The sequence below is a fragment of the Eschrichtius robustus genome, chromosome 2, assembly GCF_028021215.1.
Source record: "Eschrichtius robustus isolate mEscRob2 chromosome 2, mEscRob2.pri, whole genome shotgun sequence".
Lineage (NCBI taxonomy): Eukaryota > Metazoa > Chordata > Mammalia > Artiodactyla > Eschrichtiidae > Eschrichtius > Eschrichtius robustus.
This window is the reverse complement of record NC_090825.1, coordinates 133,258,772-133,282,257: the sequence shown is the minus strand read 5'-3', so window position 1 is coordinate 133,282,257 and position 23,486 is coordinate 133,258,772. Positions and strand designations below refer to the sequence as shown.

The following is a 23,486-nucleotide window of genomic DNA, read 5'->3' as shown; positions in this document are numbered from 1 at the left end:
AATCCATTCTCTACAGTTTAATGTTTTTAAAAGATCAAACTTCTAAAAATAAAAATCAAACTGGGTCACTGTCATACTTTGGAAACTATCCCGTGGTGTTCCACTCCTCCTAGGACAAATGCCTACAAGGCCGCAAGACCTGGGCCCCGCCTACCTGCCCAGCTTTACCATGCAGCCTGCCCACTCTGTGGTCCGTGAATGAGACATTTACGTGTACTAATTCACATTAATCCTCTCAACAGCCCTACAAAGTAGAAGTAGGCATGCTCTTCATCTTATGCTTCTGTCACAGGGACTTTGCACAAGTAGTTTGTTTTGCCTGCAATTTCTAGCCCTACTCTTCACCCAGTTTTACTTAATCAAGTCCTATCAACTTCAGATGTGAACTCAAATGTTACTTTCTCAGGACAGCCCTTCCAGTCACCCATCCCAAAGACTAGTTCAGGTTTAACTGTCATATATTCCCCTTAGCTTGTCCTTCATAGGAACCTCCCTTGTCACTGTGCATTCAGTAGTTTTTATTAATGTCTGTTTTCCTCACTAGACTGTAAGCTCCATGAGATCTAGCACCACATCTGCCTATTTTCCTTTCTCCTACATTCTAGCACCAAATCCAGGCCCACGGAATCACTCAGATTTCCTTAGGTCCTAAAGGAGAAGGGAGGTTTTGCAACAGAGAACCTTGCCTTCCAGGTGGCAATCTTAGGAAGCTTTGCTGCACATAGCCCTGGGGCTCTCATACCTGCCAGCCATTGCTTTGTAGTAAGCAAAGATCTGGTCCGCCAGCTTGTAGACAAACTGATCAAAACACAGGTTCACCTGGTGAAGAAGAAGCAGGAAATGTCAATGGTGTCTGTCGGCTTCATTAGAGAAATTTCAGCAACTGAAGGGGGCAGTGGTGCATGACTGCCTGAAGTGTGAGGTGAAGCAAGATGCTTTGCAGGAAAAAAAAAAGAAGATTCTGTGGCCAACTAAGTTTGGGAAGTCTGGTCCCTTGCTCTCAAGGTCCTCAACAGGCACAAAGAGAGCAAAATTCAAAAAGCTGTTGAGGAACCACCGTCCCCACTGGTCCCCTCCTGGCTGTTACAAGGTGCCTGCCCAGGGGGCATGCCACAGATAGGGCTTCACATCCTGTAATTACACATATCAGTCCCCTCATCTCTCCCGATAGAATTTCTTGTCTTTTCCTTTTATTTTACTTTACCTTGCTTTGCAAATGAAGAAGTTGATGGTCATTAAAAATTTTAAAACCTCTTTTTAAAACCAGTTTGCTTAAAAATCTTTGGTTTTTAATGCATAAGAGACCCTCTTGCCTTTTCAGTGTTTCATCATGTCAGTGGCAGAATGTGATGCTCAGGTGAGAAGAAAGTTCACAGCAGACTTAGAGGATCGAAACCAAATCCTCCAAAGATGGCAAGAGCAGGGAACGGCCAAAGGTGGGGCGTTAAAGAGATGGGCTCTGATAGTAGCAGGGTAACAGTATAACTTCAAAGGAAATAGCCTGTATTTAGGTGATTAATCTTCAATCCTTTTCGCACCAAACTCCCAGCTCCATAAGGTTAACTCTTTATTCAAAGAGCTTTCGTATCTTTTATTTTACACACTAAATGTTATTCTGAACATAAAAACACAGTGCTGTGTGCAGTGTTGTCCTCATATGCAGGTAACCAAGGCCTCTGCCCTGGAGTCTGAGCTTCAAGGATCCCTAAGGGGGCCTCCTTCAGGCAAAGGACCCATAGGATCCAGGGCAGGGTGCCCAACTCATGCCCCCCTTCTATAACCAGCTTTGAATATTCTTGCCCAAATAACCCAAGTCCCTTCCAGGCCCTGTGTGCTCTTTTCCCTGGGTTCCTCCCTGAGGGTGGATTGCACTGCAGGTGTGTGCACCCCTAGGGCCTGGGGTTGGCCAAGGGGCCATCGTTTTTGGGCACAGGAGGGAGACAAAGCTTGTGTATCCACACAGGCCCTTCCTGGTTCAGAACAGAGTCTGAAGATGGGAAGAGAAAGGGGGGCAGGCCATGAGCTCGAGGTCTCAATTTATACTTCTGCTCCATGGCCTCCAGTGTTACCCAGGGCTTGTCTGTGTGCTTTCTTGACATTTATTTTTAAAATGTCACTTGGACATATGACACTCTAGATTTTTTGTTTTCAACCTGTTGGAGAACATGACTGTCTAAAATCTTATCGGAAAATGGACCTGTCCAAGCTGAGATGCAACCAATTAACTTGTCTACTGGAATCTTTCTTTCCAAGTTTGTGTACTGCTCAGGAGACAAACAGGATAGATTTGCATTGGGGTCCAGATGGTTTTCAACTCCCATAGCAACTGGAAGATTTAGAAAGAAAGCAGCATCTCTACTAGATTTTCTTTGAAATACATAAACTTTCAAACTAATTTGGTGGTAATGCTTGTCCTAAAACACTTACATCTTTCCTTTATAAATAAGAATGCCTTATATTTGTGTGACAATTGGCCTCATTCTACGTTTATATAATCCCATGTTCTTAGGTGGAGCAGAGACTCTCATTCCAATTTCCAGATGACAAAATTGAGATATTTCATAGCCCTTAGGGCTGCTGATGCCCTGTTTCTGGTCCTTGCCGGCCCGTGGTAGGACTGCATTTCCTCGCTCCTCTTTGAAAGGAGGCACTGCCATGAGACTTGCTTTGACCAATGACATGTGTCACTTCCAGGTGGAAGCTTTAAGTATCGGAGTATGATTCACCCCGACACGTCCCCCTGCCAGGGCAACTAGTGAATATCCCAGATTAAAGACTACATAGAACAGAGCCCCCAGCCAACATGCAATGGAGAAATGAACCTTTGGTCCCAAGCTGCTAAGAACGTGTGATTGCCTGTAACTGCAGCATATCCCAGCCTTTCCTGACGATTTCAGAAATAAAGCCATTGAGCGACTATTCAACAGCTTCACAGGTGAGAGGATGGCTATTTCCATCCTACCAGTACTAGAATGAGATTCTGTAAGCTGTGTGATGTGGGGGTAAGGATACTTGAACACTCTAAGATTTATTATCTGTAAAATAGACAGTAGCATACACTTCTTAAATTACTGTAAAGATTATTTAAAATGTCCATAAAGTGCTTAGTACTATACCTGGCAAACGGTAAACATATAATAATTGATAGGTAGCATTACTGTTATTATTATTAGCCAATTCATCCAACTGTAAAAGACCCATTAGAAGTTAATTTTACCCATGCAGTTCTAACGTTTGCCATCCCTAAACATCTGAAAAAGAAAGACTATCATCCTGTTCTAGGTCCCTTTTGATGATCATGATGTTTATAAAGATCAGTCTCCAAAGCAAGTCACTGAACTCCCATGCTATGGTCTGAATGTTTGTGTCCCCCCCAGAATTCATGTGTTGAAATCCTAACCCCCAAAGGTGATGGAATTAGGAGGTGGGGCCTTTGGGAGGTGATGAGGTCATGAGGATGGAGCCTTCGTGAATGGGATCAGTGCTCTTATAAAAGAGACCCAGAGAGCTCCCTGGCCCCATCCACCACATAAGGACATGGCAAGAAGTCTGGGACCCAGAAGAGGGCCCTCCCCTGACCAGGTTGGCACCCTGATCTCAGACTTCTAGCCTCCAGAACTGTGAGAAATACATTTCTGTTGTTTATAAGCCCCGCAGTCTGTGGTATTTCGTTATAGCAGCCCAAATGGACTAAGACACCCCACTTTGTGCCCAGCTAGAGATCTGCAAAGTCCAGACTCTTGTAACAGGATTAGAAGAACAAAAGGAGAAGCAATCACTTGCCTCAGCTTCGATCTCATCGTACAGGAATTGCTTTTTAAACTTAGTCAGAGCATAGTAGGCGCTGTCGTTGTACAGATCCAAAGGGTAGAGGACGTATCTGAAGAGGGAAAAACAACGGCCAGTAGCTCACTAATGATCTCTCTTAAGGCAGGCAGATTTAAACTTGCTTAGGAAATATGAACAGTTGGGTGAACAAATTCAGAGTTAGGAAAAAGAGACCCTTTCAGGGTCTAGGATGTTTCCAGCCTCCACTTAGGAATGACTTACTTTACTGTCTGCCCACAGAAATCAAAGTCCATGATGTTAATAAATGCAAGGCCTGAAAAAAATTAGTCTGGGACTAAAAGACATCGGGTGGCCGTTAAGGCCATTAGCTTCCCTACCCCAAGAGATGATAATTTTCCCAGCGTGGCTGTTATGAGACTCACAAGGTCTGGGAAGGGCAGTTGGGCTGGTAGATTTCTGGACCTTTCTGCAAGGCTGAGTCACATCTGGTGGTGACTTGATCCTGGGTGGGGCACACTGCCTCATCTGGAAAGTTCTGGAAAGAACAGGGCTCGCTGGCTGGCAAACTGCCCTCTACCTGCACCTCGGGAACCTCCTTGCTGGCCCAACCCTGCCTCTTACTCCATCATGGAAGGTTCTTTGGTTTCCAGGATATGGTCTGTTAGAATCCAGGGCATGGACATCTCAATAGGGAACTGGATTCGCCGGCCCATGGTTAACTCCAGGAAGAATTCTCGGAACCAGAGCTGGGAGAGGTCGCAACACTGCTGCAGGGCTTCTGGAAGCATAAGGGAGAGAGCCTTGGGTTACACATGGGAAGCACCCGAAGATCTTAGTTCTTACTGGGATTTTTTAAACTTTTATTCCTCTTTCATTGTGCTAGGTACAGAGCAGGTACTCACGAATATGACTTGATCAGTAGACCCTGCTCTCCTGTACCTGAAGGCCAGCCTAACGTCTATTTAGAAGACAGTGTTTGGGGAATTCCCTGGTGGTCCAGTGGTTAGGATCCCATGCTTTCACTGCCAAGGGCGTGGGTTCAATCCCTGGTCGGAGAACTAAGATCCCGCAAGCTGCGCAGTGTGGCCAAAAAATTAAAAAAAAAAAAGAAGACAGTGTTTGTTCACCCAGCAGTGTGTGTGTGTGTGTGTGTGTGTGTGTGTGTGTGTGGGTGTGGGTGTGTGTGTGTGTGGCGGGGGGCAGTGATGTTTTAGAGCTTTAGATGCCCCTACAATTTCCATTGTGTCCTTACAAAGCCATCCTGAAAACATGCTATCTAAGTGTCAAAGTGTGCTCGCTGTAAGTGTCAAGACAGATCTACGGGTGCCCGCTTTTAACTGGACTGCAGCCATGCCATGACCCTTGCTTGTGATAATTATGGATCCCTTACAGAGGCCCTGAAGACCCTTCCTAGGCTGCTCCCTATGGAGAAGTTTGGGCTGTTTAAGATCACTCTTTTCAATACCAACCTCCCAGGACCCTGGGATGCTGCTCTCCCTCCACTCCCCACCCCTGTCCCAGCTGCACATGCATCCCACCGACAGGAGAGGTGGAGCGGGGGACTTGGGATCCAGGTGCAGTCCGGGAGCCGCCTTTGATAGGAGCAATGGGCACTAATCAGCTCAGAGCTGCTGCTTAAAAGCAAAAGGCTGACCTGGTCCCTGCGTGTGTCTGAGGGTGTCACCTGTTTGTGATCCCGCTTTACTGGGAACTTCGTAACAAATTAGCTACAAATATCTACCAGATTTAGCTGAGTCAGAATAGCTGGACTGAGCCTGGCCTTTCCCAGAGTCTACTGGAAAGTGTGCCTTTTTTCTTTGGTGGCAAAATGTGCCCCTTTGGGTAGATGATCACGTCTCTTTGCAACTTCTGGCCCGACAGCCTTAGCCGCTCTAGTTCCTGGGAGCCCTCCCCCTGCCCCCGACAGGGCGGCTCACCACTGATGTTGAGCAGGTGGGTGAAGAAGAAGGACTGCTTGTGGAAGTCCTCTATGGCGAGGACGATGGGTCCGTCCAGGCTGCTCCGCAGGGTCTTCTTGGAGCCGCTTTTGTCTGCGATGAGCGATTCAAGCATGGTCCGCACCATGTACAGCTTGAAAAAGAAAGGAAGATGGGAAGGTCAGGGGCTGGCCCTCCGTCCAAGGGAAAAGGTCGCTTTGTGCTGTGCTTCTATTCTTTTTTTCTGAAGATATCTGCCCTTAAAAAGCACTGTCTTAAGGAAGCACCAGTTTAGGGTTGGAGAAGTAAATTTGGAATGTGTAACCTTCAAGAGGGAGACTGGCCAGCCTGGCAGGATGTTCTGCCTGGGGCTGGCGGCCTCCCGGGTAGGAGGACCTGGTAATACCAGGTCTTTCAAGGCCCAGGGTCCTGCCTGCTCTGCTTGGCCAAGGGCGTGGGCATCAGAGGAGAACCTCATTCCACGTCACCCTGGACAGCCACGGTGGCACCAGGGGTGGAGCACTGGACTCAGAGTCAAAAGAATGGGGTTCAAGGCTAGGTACGCCCCTGACTTGCTGTGTGACCTTGGGCAACAAAGTCCCACTCTGGGCCTCAGTTTTCTTATCTGCTAACGTGAGGAGGTTGCTTTCTCCAACCAGTCCCTTTCAGCTCTGACGTTCCAAGGAACTGTGAAATGGGGTAGGGTCAGAGCAAGCCCCCCACCACCTCAGGTTTCCGACCCTCAAGACCGAGGGACAGCGCCTCTGCAGGCATCCGCTGCATGGTACAGCTTGCCGAAATGCTGGGTGGAAAGCAGGTGAAGATCGGTACTTACACAGGAGGCCTACTAGACAATTAACTCCTGCTTACAGAGGGCCTTAAGTGCAAAAGGCGCAAGTGCTAATCTACATCTTTCCACATCATGTGTCTTTGAATCTTAGGGCTGGAAGGGGCCGTGAGCAGCCAGCCTAGTCCATTCCTGCTGCCTCCTGGAGAAGGGTACCCAACCAACCCAGCCAGGCGGTGTTATACCAGGGATCGGCAGCCTCTTCGGCCCTGTGTGCCACCAGTGGGGTGAAACAAAGCCCGCGGGGACCACTGGCAGGCCTAAGACATAGATAGGAGAGAGGAGGAGGGAATGGGAGGGCAGGAGAGACAGGGAAGAGGGAGAGAGAGAAGAGAGAGAGAGAGAGAGAGAAAAGCAAGAGGTATTGTATACGGTGGGAAAGCCGCCACGACTGCTAGAGGCCACCTGCCGACCACCTCTGAGATGCTCCAACCTCCCTCTGCCACCACGTCCATCCTGGCCGCCTCTGATCTCCTCTAGGACCACACCCACCACGCGCCTGGCCTGGGCTGGGCAGCAAGGCCACAGAAAGGAGTGGCACGCCATCCCTGGCACAGCACTTTCCTTTGTGGTGAAGGAACTACGGAGCTGCGGGTTTATCAGACAGCCCACCCTCTGCAGCCCTGTCGGTGGGCACGGCTGACCATCCCTAAGACTCGAGAGGCACTGCTCTAATGATGGCCTTTGGAGTCCTCCAAGAAAGGAGTCTTCAATCCAGTCTGTGCGGGTGTCGACTGATTTGTACCAAATTCTAACTATTTGAAAATCCAATTCATCCCTAAGAGGGGAAACCTTTTCCCCACCTACTCTTATTAAACAAAGCATTTAATTCACCGGAACAGTCACCTCCCAGCTCTGCCAGATGCCATGTCTACTGCGCTCCCAAGGCCCTAACAGGGCCCCAGGGTGGGAGTCAGGAGACCTGGTTCTCGTCCGAACTCCATCTAAACTCACCTTGTGACTTGGACAAGTCACTTCCCCTCTCTGGACCTCAGTTTCCCCATCTGCAAAATAGGGGGAGGAACTAGTTTGGGACTAGTTTGTCTCTAAGGGCTCTTCCAAGCTGACTGTCTAGGAGTCTATCAAGTGCGTCTGTGCCACCCTAACATGACTTGGGGGTGTCGGGGGGCCCTAACTGTTGGTGACACTCCCTCTCATATTATCTTTATAAATACTCCGTTCTCCCTCCCTGCCCCCCACCCCTCTCTCATTCTCTGCCTGTTGACCCCCTTTTGCGACCTCCTCCTTTCCAGTTTCTCTTTTGCCTCGCCCGGAAGCAACACCCAGAAGCCCTGCTCAGCCCCTCCAGGCCATTCTGGACTGGAAAGGTCTCTGGCCCTTGGCATGACACAGAACCGTTTGTAGAAGCTTCCTTGAGAAGTTCCACGTCTCTCGAGCAGGCAAGATAAGTGCAAAGGGGTCTGCGGGCTGCGGGCCAAGGGCAGCTACGACGCCAGTGCTGAGAACCAGCTCACCCCGGTGCCGCCTCCCTGCTCCCACCCCGTGCCAGACACAGACACACACACAGTGAGAAGCCTCAGGGGTGGGCCTCAGATGGCTCATCTCAGATGATTCAAGGAATCAGGATTTCAGAGATGAGAGAGGTTTAAAGGTCATGTGAAGCAGGAGTTCCCAGCCTGGGGCTTTCGGGGCCTGTAAGACCTTTAAGAGCTGTAATGGGACCATATGCTTTTTTTCAATACCTCAAAAAGCCTACCAGAAACTATTTATCCTTAAGTAGGTGGCAAGGATTTAACTGAGATGCCTAGGTTCTTTACTTTTTTTTTTTCTGTAATTCTAACGACTACTTTGGATAAGCCACAGACAACCTCTCGTTGTTGAAAAAGCTCCGGTTGGCAACTCTGAATATCTCTGATTATTAGACTTTCTCTAAGTGGTCGAGGGCTTTGGATACTTGTGATTTTGGGGGGGTACGGAGAATAACAAAAGCGGTGTTTTGTCAGTAACGTGATCTCATCCAAAGTTTTCATTTAACGGAGAAGATAACCAGAGCTCAGAGAGGTCAAGGCACTTGCCCAAGATCACACAGCAAGTCAGAGGCAGAACGTGGGAATTCCCAAGCTAGGTCATCACTACAGGGGAAGCGGAGGTCAGCGTTCATTAAAAAGGGACAGGATAGATGCATACAGATTCCACTTTAAACTTCTCCTATACTTTGGAACCTGTACTTCACAGGGCTAGGATAGCCAGTCCTGGTATTACCCCCATTTGCCAGATTAGACAACTGAGGCACAAAGAGATCTGTGTAACGTGCCCGAGGTCACACAGGTATCTAGGACTAGAATCCAGGTCTCCTGAATCTTAAGTCAGTGGTCCTCCCTCTTATATCAAAACAAGATGGCAGAATAAGACTAGAGCAGCCGCTTGACCCTGCCCCTCCTACCTGAGGACCCCCCCAGCCCCACTGCCCCATGGTCCAGCCAGGATGACCTACCATAACCTGGCTGGCCTCTGAGTCAGCAGAGCTGGTCTGTGCCTGGAGCTGCTTACCTGTGTGCTGGAGGGCCCCACGGCACGCCGGGGCACCTTGATGTCAAATCCACCTTTGGGGTCCTTCTCCCCTCTCAAGCACGGATCATTGGGGGGCTCTCGGCCTCCCTCCCAGTCACAGATGGTTTTCCGAATTGCCTGTAGGACACTGGGGAAGGAAGAACCGGGATTCAGACCAGCTGGAAAAGAGGCACTGCAAGCCTGTTTCTAGAGTCCATGGTGTTCCAGGACCACGTGCCTTAGAACTCCTGGCATGCTTGTGAAACATGCTCACTCCAGGGCCCCATCCCCAGGGATGCTGGCTTAACAGATTTGAGATGCAGTCCAGAAGTCTGCATTTTACAAGTGCCCCAGTGATTCTGATGCCCACTGGCTGTCTGAGAACTCAGCTCTGAGCCCACACAGTCGGAGAGAACCTGAGTGAAGGATGGCTATTTGTCTTTTTGCTTATAGGACAGTTTCATTAGTCCATTTAAATCTCTGTATATTTAAAACTTGAATAGTAGCTTATATGTGTTGCACACTTACTCCATGCTGCTGTGTGCTTAGGTCTATACACGGATTATCTCATTTCATCATGCCAACAGCCTATGGTGTAGGTACCATCATCATCCACAGTTTACAAATGAGGGAAACTGAGGTGTAGAGAAGGTAAGTAACATGAATAAGTTCACACAGCTAGACAGTGGTGGATATGGGCTCCAAACCCAGAGACGGAGGCTTAATCCATCCCAAATGTCCAATGTCCTAAAAGGGCCTCATAGGACTTGCTGGAACTCACTGGAAGGTCCGTTTGTGTTCAGACACTCCCCTGGAAGCTGACTGAGCTGGGAACGTCCTCTGTGGCCTGCACCCAGCACCCCCGATTTTGGATGTGCCCCCTGAAAAAGGTCGTCTGAAGACCCACCTGATGAGGACATTCTTCTTCTTCCGCACTGCCTGCCTGAGGGGCTCACGCAGGGTCACCTGGGCAAAGTCCTGCAGGGCTGCGTAGATGGTGTTCCTGATGGCCTGGTTGAAGACGCTCTCCATCCTGCCCATGAGCACCTGCAGGCCTTTGATCATGGCGATCACCTGGCCAGGCACAGATGGAGGTCAGGCTCACTGTGCCTTGGCACACCTGTCTGTCCGGTACCCTCACCACATCTCCGGGGAGGTGCTGGAGGAGACATCCTGAAGCACGAGGCCGGCGAGTGCTACTCAGAGGGTCAGTTCACGGCTGGGTGGAAACGTGTGCCAGAAGAGAAATCAGCACTCCGCTTCCCTCATCAAGGAAGTGCTGCTACAAAGCAAAGACGTCAGCCACACGCTGCGTGTGTGCTTCACCATCAGCTGATTTTCATTCTGGCACCAGCTCCCCATCTTGCCGCTGACTGGTGACAATTGGCAGCTGGTCCATGGACCATGTTTTGAGTAGCACTCTGACTTTTAGAGGTCTCTCCACATACCATGTACCCACAGACAATATCAAATAGAACTTCTTTCTATAGAATTTTTACAATCTTTGCTTTTGAAATGATTTGGCCATTTGCTGCTTGAGTCCATAAAATAGGATTCCTGCAGAAGTCTTGTGGGGAAAGGCTTCTGCCCTTCTATTTACCTCCTCCCTAGCCCCTTAACTCACTTATCTGTCTGCAGAGGTGGGGAGACAGGTGACTATGATGTGTGTAGCGTCACTTTGACCTTGGCGCTCACTTGGGATCTGTCTGCCTGTGGGGTGTGTCCTCTCCTCTGGGTGCCTGTCTTGTCCTTGCGGTAATCACCCCTCCCCATCCCGAGGATGGGAGGTGTATATTTATGCAGCTGCTTTGCCTGTTTCCCAGTGGGAAGTTTCATGGGATGGGGGAGGAATAGGAAGCCTGGTGTGGCCTTGAGTGAAGTCACATTCTCTGGTCCAGCTTTACCAAACCTGATCCTTTGGCCCCCGTCAGCCCCAAGTGCTAACTTCTAGATTAGCTCAGAATTCAGAGGGGAGGGAGATCAGCTCGGTGTTTTGTGACCACCTAGAGGGGTGGGATAGGGAGGGTGGGAGGGAGACGCAAGAGGGAGGAGATATGGGGATATAAGTATACGTATAGCTGATTTACTTGGTTATAAAGCAGAAACTAACACACTGTTGTAAAGCAATTATACTCCAATAAAGATGTTAAAAAAAGAAAAAAGAATTCAGAGGGGAAAGCCTTGTCAAGTCAGCCTCCTGACAACTGCCACACTTGTCACACCCCTCATGACATGGTCGATTTCCTCCCTCTGCACCAGACTGTTAAGCACTGCAGGGGTGAGGCTTGGCACGCTGTGTAGGCGCCATCCCTGGGGCCCGGGGCCCTGGTGGGCCCTCAAGAGATTCTTCTTGAAAAGCAGTGAGTAAATGAATGAATGAGCTTAGATGCTAAGCCTTTATGTTCCTCCAAACTGTAAATGAAGAAATAGAACATTCGAGGTAGGAGAAATAGTGAGAATAGTTCAGAAGGTAAGAATTTTCACTAGAACCAACAGTCTAATGGTTTTGCTGAAGAGAACCTTTATAGTGCAGAAATAATGAGAGAGAAGCACTAAAGGAATGTTAAGTCATAAAGGAATCTGGGCTCCTGGCTGGCAATGAAACTAGGAAATAAGGGACAAAGGAAGGACAAAATAATGAAGATTTTTGAGAATAACTCCAAACACAGAAGGGTATGCAGATCTGTTAGACCTAAGCGAAAATCTTTGTAACTTTGGGCTAGGCAGAGATTTCTTACCTAGAACACAAAAAAATCACAAACCACAGAATAATAAATAAGTTGAACTTCATCAAAATTAAAAACAGGTGCTCTTTAGAAGGCACCCCCCCCAAGAAAATGAAAAGGCAAAGTCACCGATTAGAAAAAATATTTGCAACGTATTTGTGAATAAGGACTTGTATCTAGAATATATAAAGATTCTCACAATTTAATAGTAAGAAGATGGAAAGCTAATTTTAAAAAATGGGCAGAAGATTTCAATAGATAACACTTCACAAAGGAAGATGTATGAATAGCCAATAAGCACATGAAAAGATGCTCAATATCATTAATCTTCAGGGACATGCAAATTGAAACCTCAATGAGATGTACTAAATATCCATTAGAATGGCTAAGATTAATAAGACTGACAACACAAGAACTGTGAGGGCGTGTGTAACAGAACCCTCACATATAATTGGTGGGAATATAAAATGGTACACCCGCTTTGGAAAACTGTTTGGCAGTTTCTTAAAAAGTTAAACATACACCTCCAATATGACCATTCCAAGAGAAATAAAAACCTATGTCTACACAAACACTTATACTCAAATATTTAAAGCAACTTTGCTTACATTGGCCAAAAGCTGGAAATGGCCCAATGTTTATCAACAATTGAATAGATACACAAATTGTAGAATAGCCACACAATGGAAAAATATTCAGCAATGAAACGAAACAAACTACTGATACAAAAAACAATGTGGATGAATCTCAAAATTATTATGCTGAGTGAAAAAGCCACACACACAAAATACATACTATATGATTCCACTTAATAAAATTCTAGAAAATGAAAACAAATCTATGGTGACAAAAAGTGTGATTGTTTAGGGCCAAGGATGGAGGGAAGGATGGATTGCAAATGGCATAAGAAGTCTTAAAGGGAGATGAAAATGTTCTGCATCTTGTGTTTTTGGTTTCACAGGTGTATATACAACTGTCAAAACTTTGTGAATTATACACTTTAAATGGATGCAGTTTACCAAATGTAAATTATACCTCAGTAAAGCTGACTGAAAAAAAAATAATATCCTCGTGGAGATAGCACATTCACGACACAAGAGTTGGGTGCGACTAAAAAAAAAACAAACATTCAGAGAACAAGATGGAGCTTTTGGACATTTAAAATATTATAGGCAAAATAAAAAATACTAACAGAGTTGAAAACGGAAATTAAGGAAATACCCCATAAAGCAGAACAAAAATAAGTGATATGCAATAAGATAGAAAAGACAGGAAAATTAGACACTAACTCCTGGGCATCCAACATCTGACGGATAGAAAACCCAGAAAGACAGAACAGAGAAAACAGAGAGGACGAAATTATCAAAATTAAAATTCAAGAAAATTTCCCAGACCTACGGAACTTGTATTTCCATACTGCAATGGCCTATGTAGTGTCCCAAACAATGAATGCAAAAGGCCCTCATCATGATGCCTCACGGTGAAACTTCAGAAAAACTGTGATAAAGAGATGAGACTATAAGATTCTACAGATGAAAACGAAAGAATAAAGTTAGACTCACATTTCCTAATTTCAAAACTTACTACACAGTTACAGTAATCAAAACGGTATGGTACTGGGCTTCCCTGGTGGTGCAGTGGTTAAGAATCCGCCTGCCAATGCAGAGGACACGGGTTCGAGCCCTGGTCTGGGAAGATCCCACATGCTCGCGGAGCAACTAAGCCCATGAGCCACAACTACTGAGCCTGCGCGTGTAGAGCCCACGAACCACAACTACTGAAGCCCACGCGCACACGCCTAGAGCCTGTGCTCCACAGCAAGAGAAGCCATGACAATGAGAAGCCTGCGCACAGCGATGAAGAGTAGCCCCCTCTCGCCGCAACTAGAGAAAGCCTGCGCACAGAAACAAAGACCCAACACAGCCAAAAATAAATAAATTAATTAATTAAAAAAAAAAAAAAGTATGGTATTGGCATATAAAAAGACATATAGATCAATGAAAGAGATCTGAAAGCCCAGAAATAAACCCTTACATTTATAGTCAATTGATTTTTGACAAGAGTACCAAGACAATTCAATGGAGAAAGAATACTCTTTCCAACAACTGGTGCCGGGACAACTGGGCATCCGCATGCAAAAGAATGAAGTTGGACCCCTACTCACACCATATACAAAGATTAACTCAAAATGACCAAAGACCTAAATGTAAGAATTGAAACTATAAAAATCTCAGAAGAAAACATAGGAGTAAATCTTTGAGAACTTGGATTAGGCAATGGTTTCTTAGATATGACACCAAAAGCACAAGTGACAAAAGAAAAAATAAATTGAACTTCATCAAAGTTGAAAACTTTTGTGCTTCAAAGGATACCATACAGAAAATAAAAAGACAATCCATGGAATGGAGGAAAATTTTTTCAAATTATATGTCTGATAAGGGACTTGTATCCAGAATATATAAAAACTCTTTTTTTTGGTGTTTGAATATTGATATATTTTTAAATATACCAGTTCTGGAAAACAAGATGCATGATAAAACTTCTTCCTCTTTTTCATTTTGGCTCATAAATTTGGCTGCATTTTAGAAAACAGTCCCTGTTTTCCTGGTAACCATGGTGAATTAATTGGCTTTTTCTGATACAGAATATATAAAAACTCTTACACTTCAAAAATAGAAAGATAAATAACCTAAAAAAAAATGGGCAAAGAATCTGAACAGACATTTCTCCAAAGAAGCTATGCAGATGGCCAATAAGCACATGAAAAGGTGTTCAATATCATTAGTTATTAGGGATATGCAAGTCCAAACCACAATGAGAAACTACTTCACAGCAAGTAGGATGGCTAAAATAAAAAAGACCATAAGTGATGACAAGGATATGAAGAAACTGCAACTCTCGCACACTGCTGGTGAAAATGTAAAATGGTGCAGCTGCTTTGGAAAACAGTTTTACAGTTCCTTAAATTTTTAAACATAGAGTTACCACGTGACCCAGTAATTCTGCTTCTAGGTACATACTCAAGAGAATGAAACATATTTCCACACAAATACTTGCACACGAATGTACATATCAGCATATTCATGATAGCCAAAAAGTTGAAACAACCAAAATTTGTGAATATATAAATATGATATATTCTTACAATGGAATATTATTCAATCATAAAGGAATGAAATACTGATATATACTAGAACATGGATGAACCCTGAAAACATAATGCTAAGTGAAAGAAGCCAGTCACAAAGGATCACATATTATATGGCTCCATTTAAATATAATCTCCAGAAGAGGCAAAACTATGCAGACAGAAAGTAGATTAGTGGTTGCCAGAGGCTGGTGGCGAAAGGGATGAATGGCAAATGACCACTAATGGGTATGGGTTTTTTTGGGGCGGATAACAAAAATGTTATAAAATTAGGCAGTGGTAATGGTTTCACAGCTCTGAATATACTAAAAATAAGTGTACACTTTAAAGGGTGAATTTTTTTATATATAAATTATATCTCAATAAAGCCATTATTAAAAAATTATACAGAGGAAAAAATAACAAGGAAACAGGGATTAGACTAGAATCCAACTTTTTAGCAGCAACACTAAAAGCTAGAAAACAATGGAATAATACCTTCAAAATTCTGGGAAAAAATTATTTACAATTTAAAATTCTCTAGCCACTCACTATGAGTGAATTTAGAAGTAAAACATTTTCAGATATTCAAGATCTCAGAAATATTTTCCCCCATAATCCCTTTCTTAGAAAGCTTTGGAGGATATACTCCACCAATATAAAGAGAGAGTCAGCCCTGGGGTCCAATACAGGAGAGGGACAAAGGGAATCCCAGGGTAATGATGATGAGATATCTCAGATCAGTAACTGAACAACAGATCTAGAGACAAAATCAGTTCAGACTGGAGAGAAGGAAAAGGGGCTTCAGCGGGAATGGCTCCAAGGAAAAAAAGAGTAATAAATTCATAAAATAATGATTGTGATTAGCTCTTTTGTAGGAAGTTTTACATTGGTATGTTTGAGGGCTCCTTTTTGATTGGATCATAGAAAACTTACCAAACAAAAAGGCAAAAGCTGTGCCAGAAAAGAGGTGTATTCCTATTAGACCACAGGACTCAGCAATTAACAGTTACTCAGTTATAGTAATATAGAGCAACTATTAATTTAACCAAAAAGTGTTAAATTGCCACTTTGGGAAGATGGGAGAAAGGAACTGGGTGTATTGGGGGTGGGAATGGGAGGTAGAGATGAAAGAACTAAACTGTTTTCTCCCAAAGTAGGAAATCAATAGAAAATGCCATAAATTGAAAAACCAAGGAAAAGCCCCATCAGGCTGTTAGTGGAAGTACAGAGATAAATACCAGAAGAAATAGCTTGACGAGGTGAAAAGATGTTTCCTATTTTGGGATTCAGGGAGGAGTGAGGTGGTGCAGGTTACTATATTTTTGCCTTGTTTTAGTGTTGTTAAATGCCACGTAAAATTACTTTTCTCTCTTTAAAATTTAATTTAATTATTTTTATACAGCGGGTTCTTATTACTTATCTATTTTATACATATCAGTGTATATATGTCAATCCCAATCTCCCAATTCATCCCACCACCATCACTGCCCCCCCAGAATTACTTTTCTTAAATTTATTTTTACATGTTTTACTAACAAAATAAAAATTACAAAACCTCTCAATGTATAGTAAAGTAAGGACTAGAAGGAAATACAGAAAATGCCACTGGTGGTTGTGGTTGGATGATTTTCTGAGACTGTGGGAAGGTGAGTGTAGGAGTGGGGTTGAGGGGAGCATTTTCTAAACTATCTATGGTACCTATGCATTGCTTTTATTAAGGAAAGAAAGGTATAAAGTTTTACAAAGTTGTATGTCCTCTTTGACTGTAAGTCTCATTTTATATAAATAGGCTTGAGGAGGACTTTCTCCCCCAGTGATGACTGGGCAACTGTCTTCCAGACTGACTATTTGCAGTGGAAGTGCCAGGAGGTCAGGACCACTCAGCTCAATGCCAAGTGTGATTACAATCTGTCTGGGGAGAGAGGAGAGACCCACACGTCCATCAGCGGGTGAACGCATCAACCAAACGGGGTGAGTCCACGCAAAGGACTATCACTCAGTCATAAAAGGGAATGAAGTACTGATTTGTGCTACAATGGATGGACCTTGAAAACGTGAAGTAAAAGAAGCCAGACACAAATAACCACATATGATACGATTCTACTTATAGGAAATAGCCAAAATAGGGAACTCCACAGAGACAGAAGGAGACTGCTTAGGGCTACAGGGACAGGGAATAGGAGGTGAATGTACCGGTTTCTTTTTGAGGTGATGAAAATGTTCTAAATTTGACTGCGGCTGCCCAGCACTGGCAATATACTAAAAATTAATGAATTTACATTTTAAACTCGCGGTACTCCTCATCCGACTTCTGGCTGTCCAGCCCGGAGCCCGTCACCACCTGGGGAACATCAGCTGTCACCCTCCCTGTCGACGCACCTGGCACTTTTCTACCTTATTTCACTGATTCCCCCAAGAACACTGCAAGGGAGGTGCTATTATTATACCCCTTGACAGATAAACTGAGGCTCAGACAAGTGCCTTGCTAAAGGCCACGTGCCTTGTAATTGATTGAGGGTTCAAATTCAGGTGGTGTGACGCCAGAGGCCCGCTCACTACGATCCTGGTTGACTGCAGCGCAGCAGCTTTCAGACTTTTGGGTCTGCGATTTACAGTAGGAAGTGCATACTATATACTAACTCAGGAACACATACCTGCCTGAAATGACCCCACTGAGCCTCAGTTCTTTAAAGTGCAGCCTGGAGATCAGCTAAAGAGAAACTCTAACCCCTAATATGTATGACGCTTTAGAGCCTTCACTGCTCATCTACATCATTATCTCTGGTACGCTTTGATTTTCAACAATAATGCTGGGATGGAAGTGGCTAAAGGTAATCAGCTCCATCTTATAGACAAAGAGGCTGAGGCTCAGAGAGATGAAGGGTCCAGGGGTAGCATCCAAGTCTCTGGCTTCTAGGCTTCAGAGGGTCATGAAAGACGTAGCTGTCACTCATAACCCAGCAAGAATGAGCTCCGTCACCCTCACAGACATATCTTTTTGTAATCAGACAAAAAAACCAAATCGGAAGGTTATAAATAAAGCAGGAAGTAGAATCCTCCCTTTAGAAATTACTACTGTTAATGGTTTGGTATATATAAATATATACACTTATGTCCTTCCATCTTGAGCAAATGTGCAAAAGTATATTAATTTTAGTAGAAATGGCATCATTTTACATGCCGCTCTTTAACCTGTTTCTTTTTTAACTTAACAATATACTGTGTATATCTTTTCATGTCAGTACATCCATTTTAGTGGCTGCATAGTATTCAATGATATAGCTGTACCTTTATTTATTTCACCTGGTCCGTATTGAAGGACATTTCAGTTGTTTCACATATTTTGGCATTATAAACAATACGGCAATAAATGTCTGTTACATATGTCTCGGCACAGTTGGCTTATTTCCCTGAGATATATACGTGCCAAACGGTATGCCCGTTAAAAATCTGAATACAGATGATCAGAATGCCCTCATAGAAAGCCTGTAAAATGTGGACTGGCCACTCAAAAGTATCTGAGAAGGTCTACATCCCACTTCAACCAGCAACAGACATCACCAATCTACTAGATCTTTACCATCCTGACTGGTCAGCATTCTATCTCATCTCAGTTTCGATCTGAAGTTCTCCAACCACTCCTCAGTCTGGGCATTTGTTATATGTCTTTTGGCCACATGTTTTGTCCCTGCTGTTTTGTCTAATGGAGTGACTCTTTCTTTGGGATTTTAAGAACAGAATGCGTTTCTCACCGCTTCTGAAATAACAACTTGGGACAGAGATGAATTCGGGTGGGAGGAGGGGGCAGGGAAGTGCATGCACATGAAGCCCATGGCTGCCGCCCGGCCCAGCACCCCTCCAGGAAGCCCTACAGCTGCTGACACAGCAGCAGCCTAGGGGGTGGGGGGCGAGGAGACGCAGGGAGTCAGCACCCACCTCGACGAAGGCAAACTTCTCCTCACTGGTGTAGTTGTAGCGGGTGGCTCGCTCATACTCCTCGGCCGTGCCCGGGCAGTCCTTGTTGCAGAATTTGTCCGTGGGGTGAACGAGCTTCCAGGAGTACTGGGGAGAGAGGAGAGACCCACGTGTCCATCAGCGGGTGAACGCATCAACCAAACGGGGAGAGTCCACGCAACGGACTATCACTCAGTCATAAAAGGGAACGAAATACTGATTTGTGCTACAATGGATGGACCTTGAAAACGTGAAGTAAAAGAAGCCAGACACAAATAACCACATATGATACGATTCTACTTATAGGAAATAGCCAAAATAGGGAACTCCATAGAGACAGAAGGAGACTGCTTAGGGCTGCAGGGATAGGGAATAGGGGGTGAATGTACCGGGTTCTTTTTGAGGTGATGAAAATGTTCTAAATTTGACTGCGGCTGCCCAGCACTGGCAATATACTAAAAATTAACAAATTTACATTTTAAATGGGTGAATGGTGTGGTGTGTGAATTATATCTCAATAAAGCTGTTTAAAAAATAGAGTGCCAGAGAGAGGCAGGACAGACAGATTCCAAGTGAACAGAGTTCAGGATGGAGGGGGCCGGGAAGGGGCAGCCCCTCTGCCCTGGGACACCTACCACCTCCATGACGTGGGCGCTCCACTTGGACAAGAGCTGCAGGCCCCGCAGGGCCAGGTCAAAGAGCTCGCGGTACTCCTCGTCCGACTTCTGGCTGTCCAGCCCGGAGCCCGTCACCACCTGGGGAACATCAGCTGTCACCCTCCCTGTCGACGCACCTGGCACTTTTCTACCTTATTTCACTGATTCCCCCAAGAACACTGCAAGGGAGGTGCTATTATTATACCCCTTGACAGATAAACTGAGGCTCAGACAAGTGCCTTGCTAAAGGCCACATGCCTTGTAATTGATTGAGGGTTCAAATTCAGGTGGTGTGACGCCAGAGGCCCACTCACAACGACCCTGGTTGACTGCAGCGCAGCAGCTTTCAGACTTTCGGGTCTGCGATTTACAGTACGAAGTGCATACTATATACTAACTCAGGAACACGCACCTACTTAGAGGTATTCAATGTAGGCATGAACATTTTTCACGAAGCAACTTTATGCTCAATACTTGAGATTTCCTCTGATTTTTTATTCCATTTCATACCAAAATGCTAATTAGAAACCACTAAGTTGATTTCACAACTCATTTAGAAATGACTCACGGACTGACAAGCACTGGTGAAGATAAACATCTATTTGAACATGTAATATTCCACAGTGAAATACTATATGTATGTATACTGTGCATATGCATAGATATATGTGTATATATGTGTATGTGTGTATATATACATATAGAGCCAGTCCTCATTATTTGTGGATTCTGTATTTGTGAATTTCCCTATTCACTAAAATTTATTTGTAACCTCAAGATCAATCCTTGCAGTGCTTTCATGGTCAGTTTCAGACATGTGCAGAGTGGGAAAAAATTTGAGTCATGTTCCCAGCTGAGGCTGAACAAGGCAACTCTCTGCTCTCTTGTTTCGGCTCCTACTGTACACAAGTGTCCCGTTCCTGGTCTACTTAGTGCCCCATTTTCCACATTCTTATACTTTTTACTGGTGATTTCATTATTTAAAAGGGCCCCCAAGCACAGTGCTGATGCTTCTGTCTATGCCCCTATGAGAAAGGAGGCTGTGATGGGCATTATGGAGAAAATATGCATTTTAGATAAGCTTTGCGCAGGCATGAATTATAGTGTTGTTGGCTGCGATTTAATGCTAACAAATCAACAATATATATTACATAAGGCGTCTTTAAGCAGAAACGCATGTAAAATAAGGTTATATATTAAAAACCAGCTGATGGAAACACTTGTGATCGGAAGCTCACAGGAACCTAACCCTGTATTTTCTCAAAGAGCGATGGTTCAGTACTTGCTGATTTAGTGTTGACGGCCACTTTATAGAATATAACTGCTGTGAATACTGAGAGTGGTCTGTACATACACATGTATAAGCTGTATAATTCTAAAAATAGCTTTGAGCCAGACTCATTCATAGATCATACCAAAACTGGACAAGGAATGAAGGGGTCCCCAGCACTTAAATTATTCCCATAGCTTATGTTCAGTTCATTGTCACATACAGTTAAGAAAGCCAAAGGTCTGGGCTTGACCCTGGTCCATGTCCACCAGAAGCCCTCTTGAGAATGTGGGCCACTAGTCTAATGACCACACCACCTGCATTTATCTGGCTGTTCTCATTTCAAATATCATGCCCTTGGATCAAAGACATTTCCCTAGTTTGGGTTTTGGAAAGTGTAACTATGGCCATCGGCCACATGGTGGAGCCAGTGGGCATATGCGAGGTAGTGCAGAGTCTTCCAGGAGCTCCAGGTAACAAGGGAATTCAAATCTGGAGACCTATATTTATTAAACCAATATATATATTAATTAGAAGGGTTTATACAGAAAGAGATCCAGAAGGATATATACATCCAAATGTTAATCATAGTTGGTTCTGGGTGGAAGGATTTTACATGATTGATTTTCCCTCCTTCTGCCTATCTGTATTTTTCCTGAGGTTTGTGCACCGATCATGCTTCCCTACAAAAAAAAAAAAGAGGAAGAAAAGAAAAATCCAGTGCCAGTAAAAATGTAATTAGTGGGATCACAGGAGATCTTTATGACCTTATTTTGCTGCTAACAGTATTTTCTGGCTTATTACAATGATTATTTATAATTGTAGTTTAAAAATATTTAGATGGTGTTACCACCATGATTGTTCAGAACCTTGATTCTCTTGCCATCCAGGGTGGAGACGGTTTAGATCATGCACAGACTAACAATTACTGGGCTGTTACTAGCTGCTAGGCACAATGCATTTTCCATGCATCATATTGTTTAATCCTCTCAATGAACCTTTCCAGATACTATTAGCTCCATTTTGCCAATGAGGAAACTGAGGCTCAGGGATGTTGAATAACTTGTGAAGGTCAGCAGCAGAACCAGAATCACACCCAGTTACATCTGGCTCTCAAATCCATGCCTCCAGTGTGTATTCCCTTACTCCTCCACTCCCCATGATCTCATCTCTTTTCTGGCCGGTCCTCACCCCTTCCCACCCTGGGCCCACACGGGCCTCCATCCCAGCAGCCAGAGCGAGCTCACCTCACTGTTGCTGTAGCGAGCGAGTTCGGAGATAAAGCGGATGTGGTCATCCCGGATCTGAACCATCTGCTCGCAGATATTGTACTGGGGGCTGATGCTGCTCTGGGTGCACGTCCACCTGGGCAGAAAATCAGGGGGGTCAGAGTGGGTCCCAGCCTTAGGCACCTGCGTGGGGCAGGCTCCTTCCATTCACTCGTTGCTCCTGGTGCTCGGCCAACGTGGCCGGCTCTCCTGGGTGGACCAAGAGGTGTCCCAGCTACCAGCAAGAGTGCCTGCTAAATCCCGCTGTGGGGACTGCAGGCTGAATGGAACAGCCCTTCCTCCTCCTGCTTGGGGCTGGCCTCCTCTAAGACCCAATCGCAGGCTTTTCCAGATAACGGGTGTCCACAGTACTTACCAGTCACGTAAGCGGGGAGGGACTTGCAGCCTCTCTAGGGCTGCAAAGGACTGGAATCCAAGCAAAGAAAAAGCAAGGCAGGCGACCTCCCAAACCTATCTCTTGACCCCGGCAGCACTACGTCCTGTGGTTGAAGCTGTCGTTGGAGGGGGCCTATGGGCGGGACTGGGGAAAACTAAAGGGATTGTGCCTCTTTTTCAACAGCGAGCTGGCAACACGGAAGCTCTCTATGGAGAGGAAAACCACAGCCATTCTGAAAGGCACTGGTCTCTCTTTCTCATCTTCTCCCCCTTCCTCTCTTCTTTCTCCTCAACTCTTTCCTCAACTTTTTTGAAAGAGATCTTTGGGAAAACATCCTAAATTGGGGAGGAAATGAATGAATGAGAATCTTCACTCTCTCTCCCCAAGAGAAAAAAAGACAACCCCGTTCACTGTCCTCTGCCATCGGTGCCGGGTGACCCAGTGGACAGATTAAGCATGGACACCAAACAAAGCAGATATGCATTGTAGAGAGAATTTACTATTTCAAAAGGAGCTCTGAAAGGGCGCTCCAGAGAATACTCAGAATGGTGACAGACTTCCTCATGCCTATACTTTGGCATGATTTTTCTTTTGAGGTCCTTGGGTAGGGATGGGGACACCATCACTTGAACCTCTGACCACCATCCTGGTCACATCACCACTCCCAACCAACCTCAGGTGGCCGAGAATTCACGCAGGGAAAAGTGAAGAAATGAGTTCAGCATTCTGGACTCCATGCTTTTCCTGAAAGACCTCCTCATACACCAGCAGCCACTGGGTTATGAAAAGACTTAAACCAGCTTTCCCTGGCAAGACTCACCTGCTGTGGCTCAAAGCTGGTGGAGTTCAAGGACACTCCATTTACATACTTTTAAGGACCTAATACCCTCACCCCTGACTAAAGGATGGTCGGCCCCCCTCTGTATGGAAATGCAGGCAGAAACCTCCTTAACAAGGCCAGAGATCAAAGGGGTGGCCAAGACTGTAGCTGAATGTCCCCC

The 23,486-nt window shown here is 45.1% G+C and overlaps 1 protein-coding gene across 2 annotated transcripts in view; it reads right to left on the bottom strand.

Annotated features, from left to right (window-relative positions):
- The window catches only part of CYFIP2 (cytoplasmic FMR1 interacting protein 2), a 128,251-nt gene that overhangs the window by 66,960 nt on the left and 37,805 nt on the right, over window positions 1-23,486 (bottom strand). For both annotated transcript variants that reach the window (XR_011073131.1, XM_068536279.1), the window contains exons 11-19: window positions 22,068-22,185; window positions 19,530-19,649; window positions 18,877-19,002; window positions 9,992-10,158; window positions 9,085-9,232; window positions 5,727-5,880; window positions 4,411-4,567; window positions 3,784-3,880; window positions 743-819 (exon numbers count right to left, since the gene is read on the bottom strand). Coding sequence is in view for 1 of the 2 variants with exons in the window: in XM_068536279.1 (XP_068392380.1) it covers window positions 743-819; window positions 3,784-3,880; window positions 4,411-4,567; window positions 5,727-5,880; window positions 9,085-9,232; window positions 9,992-10,158; window positions 18,877-19,002; window positions 19,530-19,649; window positions 22,068-22,185 (1,164 nt within the window). In the remaining variant the exon portion in view is untranslated. The remainder of the gene's footprint in view (window positions 1-742; window positions 820-3,783; window positions 3,881-4,410; window positions 4,568-5,726; window positions 5,881-9,084; window positions 9,233-9,991; window positions 10,159-18,876; window positions 19,003-19,529; window positions 19,650-22,067; window positions 22,186-23,486) is intronic.